Source organism: Pteronotus mesoamericanus, unplaced genomic scaffold (assembly GCF_021234165.1).
Source record: "Pteronotus mesoamericanus isolate MK-2021 breed Mesoamerican mustached bat unplaced genomic scaffold, CSHL_Meso_final contig_105, whole genome shotgun sequence".
In the NCBI taxonomy this organism is placed as follows: Eukaryota; Metazoa; Chordata; class Mammalia; order Chiroptera; family Mormoopidae; genus Pteronotus; species Pteronotus mesoamericanus.
In genome coordinates this window covers 5,889,026-5,904,451 of record NW_026555006.1, presented here as the reverse complement: position 1 = coordinate 5,904,451, position 15,426 = coordinate 5,889,026, and the positions used below count along the sequence as shown (strand labels likewise).

Below are 15,426 nucleotides of genomic sequence, written 5' to 3'. Positions count from 1 at the left end.
GCCCTCAAAATAAAAATAAAAGTTTATTTTCTGTGGTGCTAAAAAGAAAGAAATTTGTGACTCTCCCCTAACCCTACCCCCTCATCCTTGCGCTCCTCTTTCTCCTCCTCTCTGGCCCAAAAGCCCTGCAGACATCCATCTGGACTCCCGAGCGTCGCTTCCTTCTTAACTGTCCTTCTTCCCACAGCTGAGGCTGAAATTGGCTCCTTCCCCAACGTCACTGCCCAGCCTCTTTGGGGGTCTCCTTAAGCCCCAACACCTGTCCAGGTTTCGGCTGGCAGCGAGGCAGCGTCCCTAAACAAATCTGACTCCTGTTCAAGCCCTTCCCCAGGACCAATTTACTCTCAGGGGACAGAGGACCATATTAAATCACACTTCAGGGATACTAATAGCAAAACCCAGATGACAGAAAATTCTAGATGGCAAATGACCAGGTTTCTACAACAAATAAATTGCAATGAGAGAGAGAGAGAGCGAGAGATGGTAGGGGAAGAGAACGTTGGGGAAAAGTATAACATCTGCAGATTTTTTTTTTAAACTTAAGAAACATTATCAACCAACTGCAACCTTATTTGCATCCTGACTTGAACAACAAAAATAACTGTGAAGCAAAACAAAATAGAAACAAATTCATGAGACGGTGTGGGCAATTGAATGCTGACTAGGTAGTTGATGTACGTGAGAAATTACTGTTAATTGTGTTTTGGTCTTGAAGTTAAGTTTAAAAAGAGTTCTTACCCTTCAGAGATACTTTTTGAAATATTTTTAAATGGCAAAAGCAAAAACACAACACAAAACAAAACTTCTCCAGTTTTTCTCAGATGCAGCCAAGCCTTTCCTGGCCACCAACCATGTTCCAGACCCTTCCCCAGACTGCCCTCCTTCCCAGAATCCTCTCTTCTACCTATACCTTCCTCTGCCCAGACTTACCTTCACCTGCTGGGTCGTACAGCAGATCCATGCATTATGCATGCATTCCTCCACCAGTCCTCTCTATCTGTAGCTGCGACCAGGACCAGAATCTCTGTTGGCAGCAGAGACCCAGAGCTGGCCCAGAATAACTCTGCTGTTCCTCAGTGTTACTACCTTTAGTGCTGACAGTGCCGGAGCCAGCTCAAATACTTCTTCCAGGAAGCCCCCCTTGATTACCCTTTATGCCATCACACCCACCCCGAGACATATAGGACACATGGTTCATTGGTTAAGAGCAGGTGCTCTGGGACCGGGCTGCCTGCCTGGTAGGATATCCTGGGTCCTCCTCTAGCTGTATGACCTTAAGCAAGTTATTTCACTTCTCTGTGCCTCAGTTTCTAATTCTGTAAAATGAGGATACTAATAGCCAGGACCTTATAGTATTTATCTGCAGATTAAATAAGTTAACATATTTTAAAAGGCATTGCAAATAATGCACCAATATTGGTTCATCAGCTGCGACAAAGATACCATGTGAATGTAAAATTTTAATAGAGAATCAGGATGTGGAGTATATGGAACTCACTGTACTATCTACAACTGTTTTGTAAACCGAAAACTATTCTAAAATAAAAACATATTTAGAAAAAGTCTTACAAAGCCCGTATATGTCAGAGATCATTATTAGCATGGAACTCACACCTATGAATTGCTATTGTGTTTCTCCGTCTGCCTCTCTGGAGCCTGGGAGCTCCTGGGGCACAGGGACTACACTCCAGGTGACTGTGTACCACAGACCCAGCCGGGGCCCTGACTCGGAAAAGGTGCAAGTAGTGATGATTGGCCAAACAATGAATGTAAGTAGCTGCCAAAACTTTCCCTTAACCACAACACTCTGGGCACCAAGTCCTGAATAAGCCCTTGGCACTTGATGTTCTGGGCACTGATGGAGAATTTAGGAGCAGGCCCAGAGGCAAGAGCACTGTACGCAGTCCCTACAGTTGTTCTGGCCTGAGGGCTTGGCATGGACCTTGGGTCCCAGCAAAGCTCTGCAGAGATAAAGCTCAACACAGTGTAACAAAGAGCTTTCTAACTAGTATAGGCATTTAAAAAAACAAAAACTAGGAGGTAGTGAGCTCCTCATCCCTGGAGGTATGTGAGCAGACACTGAATGACCCAAGCTTCTGGCTCAGGCTTTGCCAAAGCACTCTGTCTAAGAGAACTCCCTAGAGTCCAGCAACAAATGACCCACAGAAAATGCCCAAGATCAAAAAGGCATTCACTGAATAAGTCTAATCCTTTCCAGAGAAAAAGTTGGGCTTTCCCAAAGTCACACAGCATCCCACGATGCTGCCTCAGCAGCATTCAACTCCAAATTTGAGGCAACTTCCTTGGCTCCACCCAGGTTGAGGGAACCCACCCCACAGCAACTAGCAGCAAGTCAGCTCCCAGCCCACCACTGCCCCAGAGACCAAGCAGGTGGGTCATTGCTTCCTAGACACTTCCCTCACTTCATCATCAGGTTCCAGGCAGGAGAGACAGTGGAGGGATCCCTAGGCTTGTGGTGGGTGCTCACAAGTACCTAGAGGCAGGAGGGGCCACTTACCTAATAGTGTGCTCAAAATAGATATCGTCCATGGAGGCGGTGACGCAGGGACAGCCAGCATGCCTCTCCGCTGGCATCAGGAGAAGAAAGCATGCGTTAGCAGCCTCCCATGTTATGCAGACCTCTGATCAAATGTCAGACCTCCTGAACGGAGGCCATGCCTCCCCACCCACACCCTTCTTTACTTTTCTTCAAGGTTGCCGTGTCCTGTTTTCTGTATCTGGTTTTTGTCTATCCAGTATCGCTCCCTTCTGTTCAAATGAAAGTTACCTGAGGGCAACAACTTTTGCCTGCCTTGTTCATTGCTATACCCTAGCCCCACAAGAGTGCCTGGCACGTAGTAGACACTCAATAAGTAGCTGTGGAATAAATGAATAGCCACACCAGCTATTCTACTTCCCAGCCTTCTAGAGTGCCCACATGTCTGCCCAGCCAACTTCACCCACCTTTGTTTGCTTGCCTGAGTCATTCTTACCCTCAGGACCTGCTCACATGCCTGAGTCCCTCCAGAATCCTTTCTCTGTCCCCACAGCCTGTTCTCTCACAGCCCCAATTTCACCTCCTTTTCCCAGTCCCCAGAAAATAGTGCTTGGAGGCAGTTGGGCCACCTGTCTGTCCCACCTCTCCCCCATCAGACTTGAGCTCCCTGTGGGTTGGAGAAGACTGGGACGTCATGAGCAATGAAATGAGTTTAACTCCACTCAATGCAGAGAGCTCTTTAAGGTAGACAGCATGGTGCTTGCTCACAGCACTCCTAGGCCAGTCGTGGAGCAGCCATGTGCAAGGCCTCGCTGTGCTGGAGCAGGGACCTAAGGGCATGCAGAGCTGGAGGGTTTGGGGGAGAGGGTAGGCCGCAGCTGAGCATCGAGAAATTGGAGAGGGCCCTGCAGGCAAGCAGGCTGGGATATGGGACAAGTGTGGCACTCAGGGAGACAGCAACCATCTCAAAAAAATCTCAAAAAATCGAGGCCTCTCCCCTGGGTATGTGGGACCAGTGGTGGGGAGGATGGCTGTGCCCGTCGCGGTCTCACCAGACAGGCAGGCCGTGGTGTCGATCCACTTGAGCAGCTGCCCGATGCTCAGCTCGCCGCGTTGGTTGGTGTGGCAGGGCAGCACCAGCTGGCTCATCTGCACCTCTGTGGGGTTCCGGTACCCCTCATCGTCTGCCATGGCGCTGTCTTTGAACTTTGCGCGTGACTCTGACTTCCGGGACTGGCGACTGGGGAACACAGAGGCGAAGCCCTGGGGAACAGGTGGGGCCAGAGAGATCAGCTCACTGCAGGGTTGCCTAGGTCTGCCCATCCCTGAGACCCGAGGGCTGGAGGGAGAAGAGAGAGCCTCCAGGGCCACCTCCCACCAGACCCCAACCCCAAGAGTGGTCTCCATGCTCCAGCCCATGGCTTGGGCCCAGGAGGCACTCTGCATGTACTCTTGTGCCCAGGTTCCTTCTGGCCAACAACTCCCTGTTAACATGACCTTGGATGAGAGAGAGAGGTAGGGGAGAAAGGAATCATGGACAGGATTCAGTCCTCCTTGCTCCAGGTTGTGGGCCAGCGTTTTAAAGTTTTGCCCCTGATTGACCTTCATGCCTGAAGGATTTCCCCTCTGTGTGCAGAGGCCTAGTGAGTCTCTATCCAGCAAGCCTGAGAATTTGTTTCCAATCAAGTGTTTCAAGAACCAGCTCCTATTTCATCCCCAAGGGCCCTTTCCTTGAACTCCTTGTTCTTCAGATGACACTTCTGTTGGGTGCTCATCTGTCTTTAGCACTTGGCTCTACTGACTTGGAGGGCTGGGGACAGTATGAGCAGCTGTGTGATCCAGGCCAGGGCTCCAGCAGCTGCCAGCTGGAGAACCAGCTGAGAAAATCCTCAGACTCATGAGCAGAGGTGGAGCTTCTGCCCAGAGCACAGCTTTTGTTAGTCCTCAGGCAGAAGAGGTGGCGAGGGCTTAGCAGTCCCTTGGATGGGGTGGGATGGAGAAGATGGTGCCAACCTGCCATTCTCTCTCCCTAATTAGACTCTGAACAAGAGCTGGGTACACCTGCACGTGTGAGAAAAATGACAGGAGGGGCAGGCACGAGTTCCGATTCTCATGGCACATGCCGATTGTGGTAATGTTAACAGTTGCCACCAACATTTATATAGTACTTATTAAACATCAAACACTCTTCTAAGCACTTTACATGTACCAACTCAAATTTATCTGCACAAGAAGCCCTTGAGGTAGATTCATTATTATCCCCAGTTCACTGATAAGGAAACTGAGGCCCACGAAAATGACAAAGCTTAGCTGTGTCCCCAGAGGTCTGGCTGCAGTCTGAGGTCCTACCCACCACTGTGCACTGCCCGCAGGAGCTCCTGAGGCTGAGAGGAGGAGGAAGTCAGGAGCCTGGGCCTGGATTCAGCAGCGAAGAGTGCCAGGACCTGGTGCTGACCCTGCCACTGCTGCAGATGGGGGCACTGACAGCTCAGGGCTGTGACGGCCCTCGTGCTGGGGGGTGTCCTCCTTAGATAGTTTCCCCCATCCAGCTCTGTAGCTAATTTAATAAATTCAAAACACACTGACATGACTGGTTCAAGGTCGCTGACTCATAAGTGGTAGAATGGGGATTTGAACCAGGCCTGTCTGACCCAGAACAGCTTGTAGGTGCCCAGAGAGGCAGCTCATTCCCAATGGCCTCTGGGTACCAGGCACAGAGCCGGGCACCAAGGAGAGAGAGAGAGAGGCAGCTGTCCCAGGAGCTCTCAGCTTGGGTAGAAGCCTTCGAGGTGCCAGGCTGCCAGGCTTGCAGGATCTTGCAGGCATCTCGCAGGCCTTGTGGTCTAAGCAGGAATGTCACCATGGTAACCACTGCCAAGGCATTTCCAGCCTGGTGTGCCCTGGGGGCCTGCGTGGATGTGGATGCGGGTAGCTGCCTTTCTGGGTGTGGGAGATGGGAGAGTGGGGAGGCTCTACCCACACTCTTCCCAAACCCCTCTCACAGCCAGGGGTTCTGCACAGAACATTCCAGAAAGAAGCCTGAGAAAGCTAGGGAAACGGGGGAGGCAAGATGCACAGCGTGAGCAGGCAGAAGCAATGGAGCAGACGTGTGTGGTTTCTGGGCAGTTCTGGGCATGTACACATGATATCCCTGCTTCACGAGCCTATTTTCACATCCACTGCCTCACTGGATCCTCACAAGGAAGGCAGACCCCATTGTTACAGATGAGGAAAGTGAGGATAGAAAAGCCCTAGACCAGCAGTCAGGACACCTTAGTTTCAGTCTTTTCTCCACTTCTCACCTGGTCACTCCTCACTAGCACCTGCCTCCTCTTTCAAGTTCTACCAAAAGGAGTCACTATCTTCCCAATGGACTCTACATGCCTGAAGGCAGGATCTTTGCCTCATTCATTCATTCGTTCATTCATTCACTGAGCACCTCCTCTGCGCTAGGCCCTGGGCCAGGCACTTGAGAGTGCAAAGGTAAATCGAGCCCTGTGAGAAGCTCCTCCTCTAGGGCTCATGTCTAGAAGAGCCTGGCATGCAATAGGATCTCATCAAAGATTTGCAGAGGGACAAGCAGAGACAGACTTGAGTTCAAATCCTACTCCCATCGATTGGGTGCTATGTGATCATGAGCAAGTTCCCTCGCCTCCTGAGCCTCTTCCATCACTCCTAAGGAGGGCAGGGGCAGTGGGAGATTGCTAATCCCCAAGGTATCCCCAGCCCTGGTTCCAGGATTCTGGGATCTAACGCTGCAGGGCTCAGGCATGCCCTTTTGAAATTTCCCAAGAGCAAGCTAAGGAGCTGGTTCATCCTGTCAGACAGGAAATACTGAGCTTCTCCGAGCAGGGCTGAGCTCCCACCTTCTCACCCCCTGCAAGGTACGGGACAAGCTTCACTATGGCTATCCCCCAACTCCTCTCAAAAAAATGGGGTGCAGAGCCCCAGACTGTAGCACCCGCAGAGGGAACAGAGCAACCCCTGTGGCCTAGGACATGGCCTCTCAGACTCCACCTCCTTCTTTAGCTCCAAGAGAGCCTGCCCATGTCAGGCCAGGCCAGGCCTCCTTCTCGTCCCAGGGTGGGCAGGCAGCCAGCTGGGGAGGCAGGGGAGTGTGCAGCCCCGGAGGGTTTGGCCAATGGGGCCCCAGAGCTGGGCCACTCCTCCCGGGGCCAGCCACAGGGAGAGCGGAGGCCCTGGACGGACTCAGGTCCTGGGGCAGCCAGGCAGGCTGAGCCAAAACAGCTGACAGGGAGGGCAGAGCCCACTACAAAGGGGGGGTCAGAGCCGTGCCCTCTCCGAAGGAAGTCGTGCCAGGCTCTGGCCCCTGGCCACATCAGAACTGGCCAGATTTGATAATCCCAGCTTATGCCTCAGCTGGCTACCCCATGGGCTCTGTGTCCCTCGTCCTGGGCCAGCCATGCCACAGACCTGCTGGTCAGAGCAGGAGGGGCCACTTTGCCCAGTCCTTTTATTGATGGGGAGACTGAGGTACATGGAAGGAAAGGCAGGTCCAGGGTCACGTAGCTGAGAGTTAGTATGCGCCTCCGTGGGCCGGGGCTCCTCCTAGGCAATTTGACCACAACTCCACACTGACACACTTGACCAGGATTTCCTCCCTCCCCCAGGGATCCAAGCCCTGAAGCTCTCAGCCTACCCCGCCGCCCTAACTCACGCTGGGCCCCGCGCTGCTTCCAGAGCCTGTTCACAGGCCTCCAGTCTCCACCGCCCTCTGGCTTCCACACAGCACCAGATGGATCCTCCCAAAAAGCAGATCCACTGACTCCACGATCACAACTTATTGTGTCCTGCCTAGCAGAGAAACGAGGTCCAGTCCTTGTAACTCCTCCCACCATGGGACTTCATTCTGTCCCCCAGGACCACACAGACCTGCCTGAACAGTAAGCCTGATCAGACAGCTCCGCTGCTCCAGACTCCCTCCTGCTCTCAGGATCAAGGCCCTGCTTCTTGCTCCTGCCACAACTCCCAGCAGCTTCCCCACAGCTCAACCACAGGAGGTTCCTCAGAGCACCACTCTCATCTACCTCTGTTCCCCTGCCGCGTGGCTGCTGCTTCTGCCTAGGGCCCTTTCATCTGCCTCTCTGCTGGGTGAGTCCTTCCTCCTCCCTCTCCAAGCTCCCGCATCCCTGCCTCTTCCCCAGGGAGGGCTAGGGTATCCCAGTCACCATGGCCTTGCTGTCTCCATCACAGCACTGACCAAGCTGTGCAGTTGCTGTATTCACAGGCGCCTCTCCCGTCAGACGGGCGTTTCCCCAGGACAGAAGCAAATTGAGGCCTGGCCCAGAGCCAGTGCTGAATAAACACCTACGGAAGAAACTCATGACAGGGGTCACCTTGGAGCTGAGACCTGAGACTTGTAGATGAGGAAGGTCTGAGGTACAGAGAAGACGTGAGGACAGCAGAAAGGACAAGCAGAAACAGGATGCCTCAGGTGGTGGGAACAGCCACAGCAAAGGAAAGCGTGAGGTAAAGCACTAGGTACCTGTGCAGGCAGTGACAGAGAGAAGGGAGCTAAGGCGTCCCCAGAAACCATGGAAGACTCCTGGGAAGGGGTGTGTCCCCGAGACTACCTAGAAGAGGAGACCAGCCAGCAGAGCGATCTTTGTGGCTGCAGGAACCACCAAGAACAGCAGGGCCGAGGAGGCCCACCAGACCAACCCAGCCAGGACGGAGCAGGCTCAGGTGACCTCTCACCTAAGCCGCCGTCATGACAAGCCTTGGAAGCTGGCCTGGCCTGGGTTCAAATCGAGTTCCTCAACTAACTTGTGTGACCTCAGGGCAAACTGCTCAACTTCTGTGGGCCTCAGTTTCCTCATCTGTAAAAAAGGGGATTATAATACCTACCACCTCCAGGGGTCATCCTAAGGATGGAACTAAATGAGATCAAGGGTTTAAAGCTCCTAGCACATGCCTGCCATATGGCTCACATTTTTGAGCACTTACTGTTAGTATTATAAAGCTGAGTTTAGACTTCCTACAGAAACATAGCTGGGAAAGACCCGAATATAATTCACACTGGACTTTACACAGCTTTTTCTCACCTATGAGTTCACCATAACTTCATGGTGAAGGGGCAAGACTGTTAAGGGGCAAGATTATTAGCCCATTTGAGAGGTTCTGTGAGAATTCAAAGAGCCATTGATATTGGAGCCTGGACTCAAGCCCAGGGTGTGAGACTGAAAAGCCCCTGTTCCCCGTACTCTCCCTCCCTGCCTCTCCTGAGGGGCTGGGGACTAAACTGCAGGCCCCAGGGAGCAGGGGGAAGCAGCCTTTGACCCACCCTCAGAGCCCGGGGCCAGGCCCAGGAAAGGCCTGGTTGCTTGAGCATGACCACCCTGAGCTGTCTCAGGGAGCTGCCTCACCTGATGCCCTGTCCCCGCAAAGAGGGCTCCAGCTTCTCAGAGACACCAGGATGCCTCCCAGCGGTTCTCCCCCTTCACCATCAAGGCAGGCACATTTGTCAACATCCTCAACTCCCCTCCAGGTTCCCTACCATTCTCCCAAAAAAGGCCGAGGCAGCCTGCGCACACCCACAGGACACGCATGCGCTGGGAGCTGAAATGCAAACAGACCGCAGAAACCAGAAAATGAGAAGTAATTGTGTTAGGAGTCCAGGTGCACAAAGGGGCTGCCATGGAGAACTGTGTTTGGCCTGGAGACTCCCAGCTGGCAAGGCAAAAAAGGGGAGCAGTGGGTACCACATTCAGGCAAAAAGAGGGAGCTACTGTCCATGAAGCCAGCCTGGGGGCTGCAAGGACACCAGTGGGCTGTTTCACAGGCTTCTGGTTGTCATATCAGATCATACCTTCATTCTAGAAGGCAAATAATGGTCTGAGTGCCCTACATGAACATCCTCACCTTACTTCTAGCTGCAGGTGTGCTGGCACTTAAACTTTTTCAAAATTTTTGAGGTGGGAAAGGTAGAGAATTAAAATCAATATTTTTTTCTATTAAGACCTCCCATATGCCATTCACTTGGTTAACATTTATTGAATACCTAGGGTATGTCAAGTCCCTATGCTAAGAGCTTTCAGATGTATTATCTCAGTATTCTCTTATCTTCCCTGTGAGGCATTGTTATTTGACCCATTTTACTGATGAGCAAATCAAGGCTGAGAGTGGGTACATTGCTTCTGAGCACCTGGGAAGTGGCAGAGTTTAAGACACTCCCAGACCCACAAGCATATAGATATAAAAGTCCATTTATATCTATATGCATAGCACTTCCATAGGCCTTGGAGATGGAGAAGATAGAAGAAATTCTTGGCCTTGACCGAGTAGCTCAGTTGGTTAGAGCACTGTCCCAATACACTAAGGTTGTAGGTTCAAACCCTGGTCAGAGCACATACAAGAATCAACTAATGAATGCATAAATAAGTGGAACAACAAATTGATGTTTTTCCCTCTCTCTCTCCCTTCCTCTCTCTCTCTAAAATCAATAAAATAAAATAAAAATAATTTTTTGAAAAAAAGCAATTCAGCTCTGGCTGGTGTGGCTCAGTAGATTGAGTGCCGGCCTGTAAATCAAAGGGTCACTGGTTTGATTCCCAGTCTAGGGCACCTGCCTGGGTTGTAGGCCAGGTCCCCAGTGAGGGGGTGCGTGAGAGGAAACTACACATTGATGCATCTCTCCCTCTCTTTCTCCTTCCCTTCCCCTCCTTAAAAAATAAACAAAATTTTAAATATATTTATATATATATTATTTTTATATATATATGTATATATGTAAAATAAAAGTTTAAAAAAAAAGAAATTCTTTCCTTCTGAGACTCAGAGATGGGGAGCAAACTCTCCGCAGTCATATAGCCAGTCAGTGACGGAGGAGAAAACAGAGGCCGCAGCACTGAGCCCAGAGCCCACGGCCTGGTGCAGACTGATCAGGCCCTTCTGACTGCCAGCCCTTGGGGGAAACTGCTTCATAGGTAGGGAGTTTTACTTTGGAGTGACAAAAATGTTTTGGAACTAGATAGAGGAGGTGGTCGTACAACATGGTGAATGTACTAAATGCCACTGAATTATACACTTTAAGGTGGGTAATTTGTTATATTTCACCTTGTTAATTTTTTTAATTCTTCAACAAAACACTTCAGATAAATATCAAGTAAGCCAGCTAAACTACAGTAAATATAAAATGCTAACTACATTAACAAAAAAAGATGAAGGAAGCAGGCTGTTTAGCATGCCGCCTGGTGCATGGTAAAAATGGTAGGTAGCTACCATTAATCCAAATGGTAGGTAGGATTAGATCTCTGGTCCTCAGCTTCCTCATCTGTCAAACGGAGCATTTAACCATGCTTTCCAAGATTTGGTTTCTGGGAGGAAGTCCTCAACAAGGTCCCCGAGGCCCCTCACCAACAGCCCAGCCACATCTCCAGTCTTGCTCGCACCACGTGCTCCCGGCCTCACGGGTTTCTTTCAGTCCCTCATACTCCTCATGCCACTGCCCGCCACAGAGCCTGTGCCCGTGCCGGTCCCTCTCCCCGGAGCACTCTTACCTCTCCCCTTCACTTCCGCCTACTCATCCCTCAGTTCCATTATCTCTGCCCCCATCCTCATGCTCCTGGCGCTGTACCTCGCCTAATGCTCTCTCTGTGATGAACACAACATTTCATTAAATAACACCATTTATTTAATTGTGGGAATATCTGGTTGACACTGGACCAGAAGATCCACCAGGCAGGAGCCTTCTCTCTTTACTCCTGGTGTCCACAGGGCGCCGCAGGGAGCCTGGCTCGTTGAGGACCAAATGAATGAGTCTGTTCAGTGAGTCTTCGATTTCCACTAGTGTCGCCCCACGAAGGCAGGGAGAAGCACAGGCCATGAGGTCAGGAGAGGTTCCCCACCACACGTCCAGCTCCCACCCCTTACCCCTTCACCCCATTCTAGAACAGAGAGCCCGAACATCACCTGCCTCCCTCTACTCCCAGGATAAAAATAACCTTGTCTGAAATCTGATACCTACCCTCAGCCCCTGCCCCTCAAGGAGCCTGCCAGGGGTCAGAGAACATTTCCTGAATGCTTCCCCATGCCTATCCCATCTGACCCATAGGCACATACTTGAGGGGTTATCACTGGCAAAGTACACAGGCGACCCAAGCCCAGATCAGTCAGTCCCAAGTCCTGTCCAAGGTCTCCCTGAAACCAAAGAGCCAAGCATAAGCTTAAGTGCAGGCCTCCTGCCTCTACCTACAACGCAGCCCTTTCCTCCCCCAGGAGAGGGAGGAGGGTTTCAGAGATCGATTATAACGGCCTGCTTGTATGACTAGGGAAACTGAGGCACTCTGTCCAAGGTCTTCAATGAAAGGGCCCAGAGTTAGGCAGACTTTGGTGAGTTATTGAGAAGCTGAGGATAAATACACCTACCTCATCTTACCCAAGTGGCATGTGAAGACTAACAGAGGCCCCAAAATTGAAGGCACCCAGCTAACTGGAAACGGCTGTACACGTTAGGAAGCATCGTTTTGAGGAGCCTGGAGAGGATGGAGCAGTTGCGCCGGACAGGGCCTTGTCTTTCCTAAACCACGAGAGGCTCGAGCAGCCTCGGTTGATCAGCTTTGGGGGAATGAAAATGTAGGGAAGGGAGGCACTGTGGGACCATGGGCTCTAGAGCCAGGTAGGCTGTATGCAAACCCCAGACCTACCCTCAGAAAGGCAGGGGCCACGGCAACTTGCTTCCCCCTCCATCAAGGGATTCATACCATCCACACTGAGCACCCCCACAGGCAAGTTTCCTCATTTGTAAAGTGAGATTTGTAAGTACTTTGCAGAGTTGCCCTGAGTGCAAAGGGAGGGGATCGACAGAAAGTGCTTTGTAAATTGCAGGGGTTCCGCCCTCCTTTTATTCCAGCACTGCCTGAGAGTCTGAGCAGGGCCCGCCAGAGTGGACAAGCCCGGTGGCTCCCGGCCCTCACACAGCTGTGGAACAAGGGGTTACCTAGGAGATGCTGTTACACCGAGGGGCGCAGGGGCCTGTGGGAGTGTGTGCAGAGCCTGCAGGATGAGGGACTGGCCTGTGCGGCTAGGGTTCAAATTAACCTCAGCCAACACCCTTACCCTCACTACTCGGCATTGCCTGGGTGCTGTCCCCTCAGTATGCCACATAACTAAAGGTCGCCGGGACATGAGAAAGTTTTTCGTGTCTCTTCTCTGGCCACAGCTTCCTCATTTATAACATTAAAAGGGTGGGTGTGTCGGTCAGATTGAGAATAATCCCTCTCTCTTGCTTAACTATTTAATATGTAGCCCTGACCAGCATGGCTCAGTGGGTTGGGCATTGTCCCACAAAGTGGAAGGTCACTGGTTTGATTCCCAATCAGGGCACATGCCTGGGTTACAGGCCAGGTCCCTGGTTAGGGGCTTGCGAGAGGCAACTACACATCAACGTTTCTCTCCCTCTCTTTCTCCCTCCCTTCCTCTCTCTCTAAAAAATAAATAAATAAAATATGTATGTAATATGTGCCCGGCACTGTGCTAAGCATTTTCTATGCCTTATCTCATTCAATCGTCACACGGTTCCAATAGTTGAATGTTGTTATTATTTCCTTTTTTTTTCAAGATTTTATTTCTTTATTTTTAGAGAGAAGGGAAGGGAGGAAGAAAGAGAGCGAGAGAAACCTCAATGTGTGGTTGCCTCTCATGTGCCCCCTTCTGGGGACCTGGCCTGCAACCCAGGCATGTGCCCTGACTGGGAACTGAACCGGTGACCCTTAGGCTCGCAGGCCGGCACTCAATCCACTGAGCCACACCAGCCAGGGCCTAGGTCCATTTTATAGATAGGAAAGCAGAGGTTCAGAAAGGGGAAGTAACTTGTGTGCATACACATACACATACACAATCACACAGTCAATAAAGGACAGACTTGAACCAAGTCTGTTTAATGCAAGTCTGAGGCTGCTTGGCCACTTGGCCATAACTGCCTCTCTTGTTTGATAGTCAAGGTAGTTATTTCATCATCCTAGGCATTGGTGCCAGGCACAGCCCTTCCTCACCACACATGCCGAACCAGGACCCATACAGGGTGCTCCCTTCCCTGTATCCCTCACGTGCTCCACAGGAAACAATGACACTATTAGGACCTCCTCTCAGCACATCCCAGAGTCAAGGTACTTGTCCTGCTGGATGCTCAAGGTCCAGAAGTCTGTCAAGGGACAAAGTGGCCGCCACCAGCATCAGAGTTCTTTCATCCCCCCACACACACACTCCACACAGCTGACAGCTGCCTCCCTGTGGATTCCTTCCTTGGGACTTTTGCCACCTCCCAAGCCCTACCTCCAGTGGACCCCATAAAGAGGCAGGACAGATCTGAACATAGGCAGTCTGGCCCTAAGTCCAATTGTCCCCAATCTCTCTGACAATATCTGTGGCCCCTCAGGGGAGACACTCTAATATCACTCAGCCCAGAACCCACATTCACAGGCAACAACCTCCATGCAAAAGCAGCTGGCAGTAGGATGGCCCTTCAGGAACTGTGAAGAACCAGTCTTTCTCCTACCAGAGCCCCTCACGCCCTCCCCACTAGACAGCCGAGGCTGCTGCCTGACAATGCCTCTGGGTCACCGTGGCAACACATGGCCAGGTGATGGGTCAGTCCTGCCTTGCGCCATCCACTCGGCACACCAGCTACAGGCCCCACAAGTCCTCTCCAAGAGGGCAAGAGAGAGGGAGAAAGAATGAGAAAACAGAACGGGAGAGAAAAAAAGAGAGGTTACAGAGACAGAGAAAGAGGGAAAGAAGGGAAAGAGAATAGAAAAACCATGATATAAGAATAGGGGCTGTTAGAGAACAGAACAAGTAGAAGAGACTCCCTCTCTCTCTCTCTCTCTTTCCAGAGACAGAGGTAAGGGAAGCAGGAAAGGGGCCCCTCACCCTCCCAGACTGCACACATTCCTCAGGCCTGAGCTGCTCCTCCCAGCGCTATAGGATTCGGGCTGCAGCTGGCACTTCCTGCCCCAGGAAGCTAGCAACACGTTGGGTGGCCCCTCGAAGGGCCAGCTGCTCCTCCAGCCCCTGCAGGCCCCTCCTTCTAAGGGAGGTGTCCTCCTTCCCCAGCAGGTGGGGCTGCTTCCCCCAGCTCCTCAGGCAGCCCCTTCAGGCTGCTTCCCCCACCCTCCCCAGGCTCCCCAGCTCTCTTGCCTACCGGGTCTGCAGTCCCCTTGTCTTCTTTCCTAGCTTCCCCTCACGCAACACACCAACTCCCCGCCTCCCCCCCCGCCATGTGTTCAAAAAACCCTTTCTAAGAGCCAAGTGGTAAGAACAGAAGTTGCAACTTCATTCCATGGAACACTGTGTAAGGAGTAGACCAGACCTCAGAATGAGGCCTAGCAAGGAGACGCCAACCCTTGAAGGGCTGCTTCTGAGGCCCTGAGTGACCAGGTCTAAGGCTGAGACCCAGAGCTGGACCCTTCCACTTGTGCCAGGGGCTGCTGTGCTCAGCGGGGGGCCGCCCACCCTCCAGTGGGCACTGACCGAGCTCCTAGGCCTCCCCTCGGCCTCAGGCTCTCTGGCTGCAAGACACTGCTGCTAGTCCCACCCCCACCCCTGTGTGCTCTGCACTGTCTCAGGGGAACTTCAGCCCACAATAAAGGTTTGTTGAAGAAAGGATGAGCAGGGCACAGAGAAGAAGGGAAAAAACAGGAAGACCCAGGGGCTGGCAGCAAGGCCCTCCTGACGCAGGCTGCATTGGCATCCTGGCCCCACCCGTCTCCCTGGATACCTTAAGCCATTTACTTAAGCTAAACCTCACTTTCCCCACCCATACAGTGGGAATAATGTTCATAGAGAGGATTCAATGAGATTTTATGTGCGAGGTGCCTAGAACAGGGTCTGAGCCACTGAAAGTGCTCACAAAGTGTCAGCTCTTCAACCTGTTAAAAAGCAAGAGTTGTTGCCTTGGCTCGTGTGGCTCA

General features: G+C 51.8%; 1 protein-coding gene across 1 annotated transcript in view; it reads right to left on the bottom strand.

Annotated features, from left to right (window-relative positions):
• Positions 1–15,426, bottom strand: part of ACOT11 (acyl-CoA thioesterase 11) — a 45,902-nt gene that overhangs the window by 19,343 nt on the left and 11,133 nt on the right. The window contains exons 2-3 of the mRNA XM_054573623.1: positions 3,550–3,760; positions 2,519–2,588 (exon numbers count right to left, since the gene is read on the bottom strand). Of these exons, the coding sequence (XP_054429598.1) occupies positions 2,519–2,588; positions 3,550–3,760 (281 nt within the window). The remainder of the gene's footprint in view (positions 1–2,518; positions 2,589–3,549; positions 3,761–15,426) is intronic.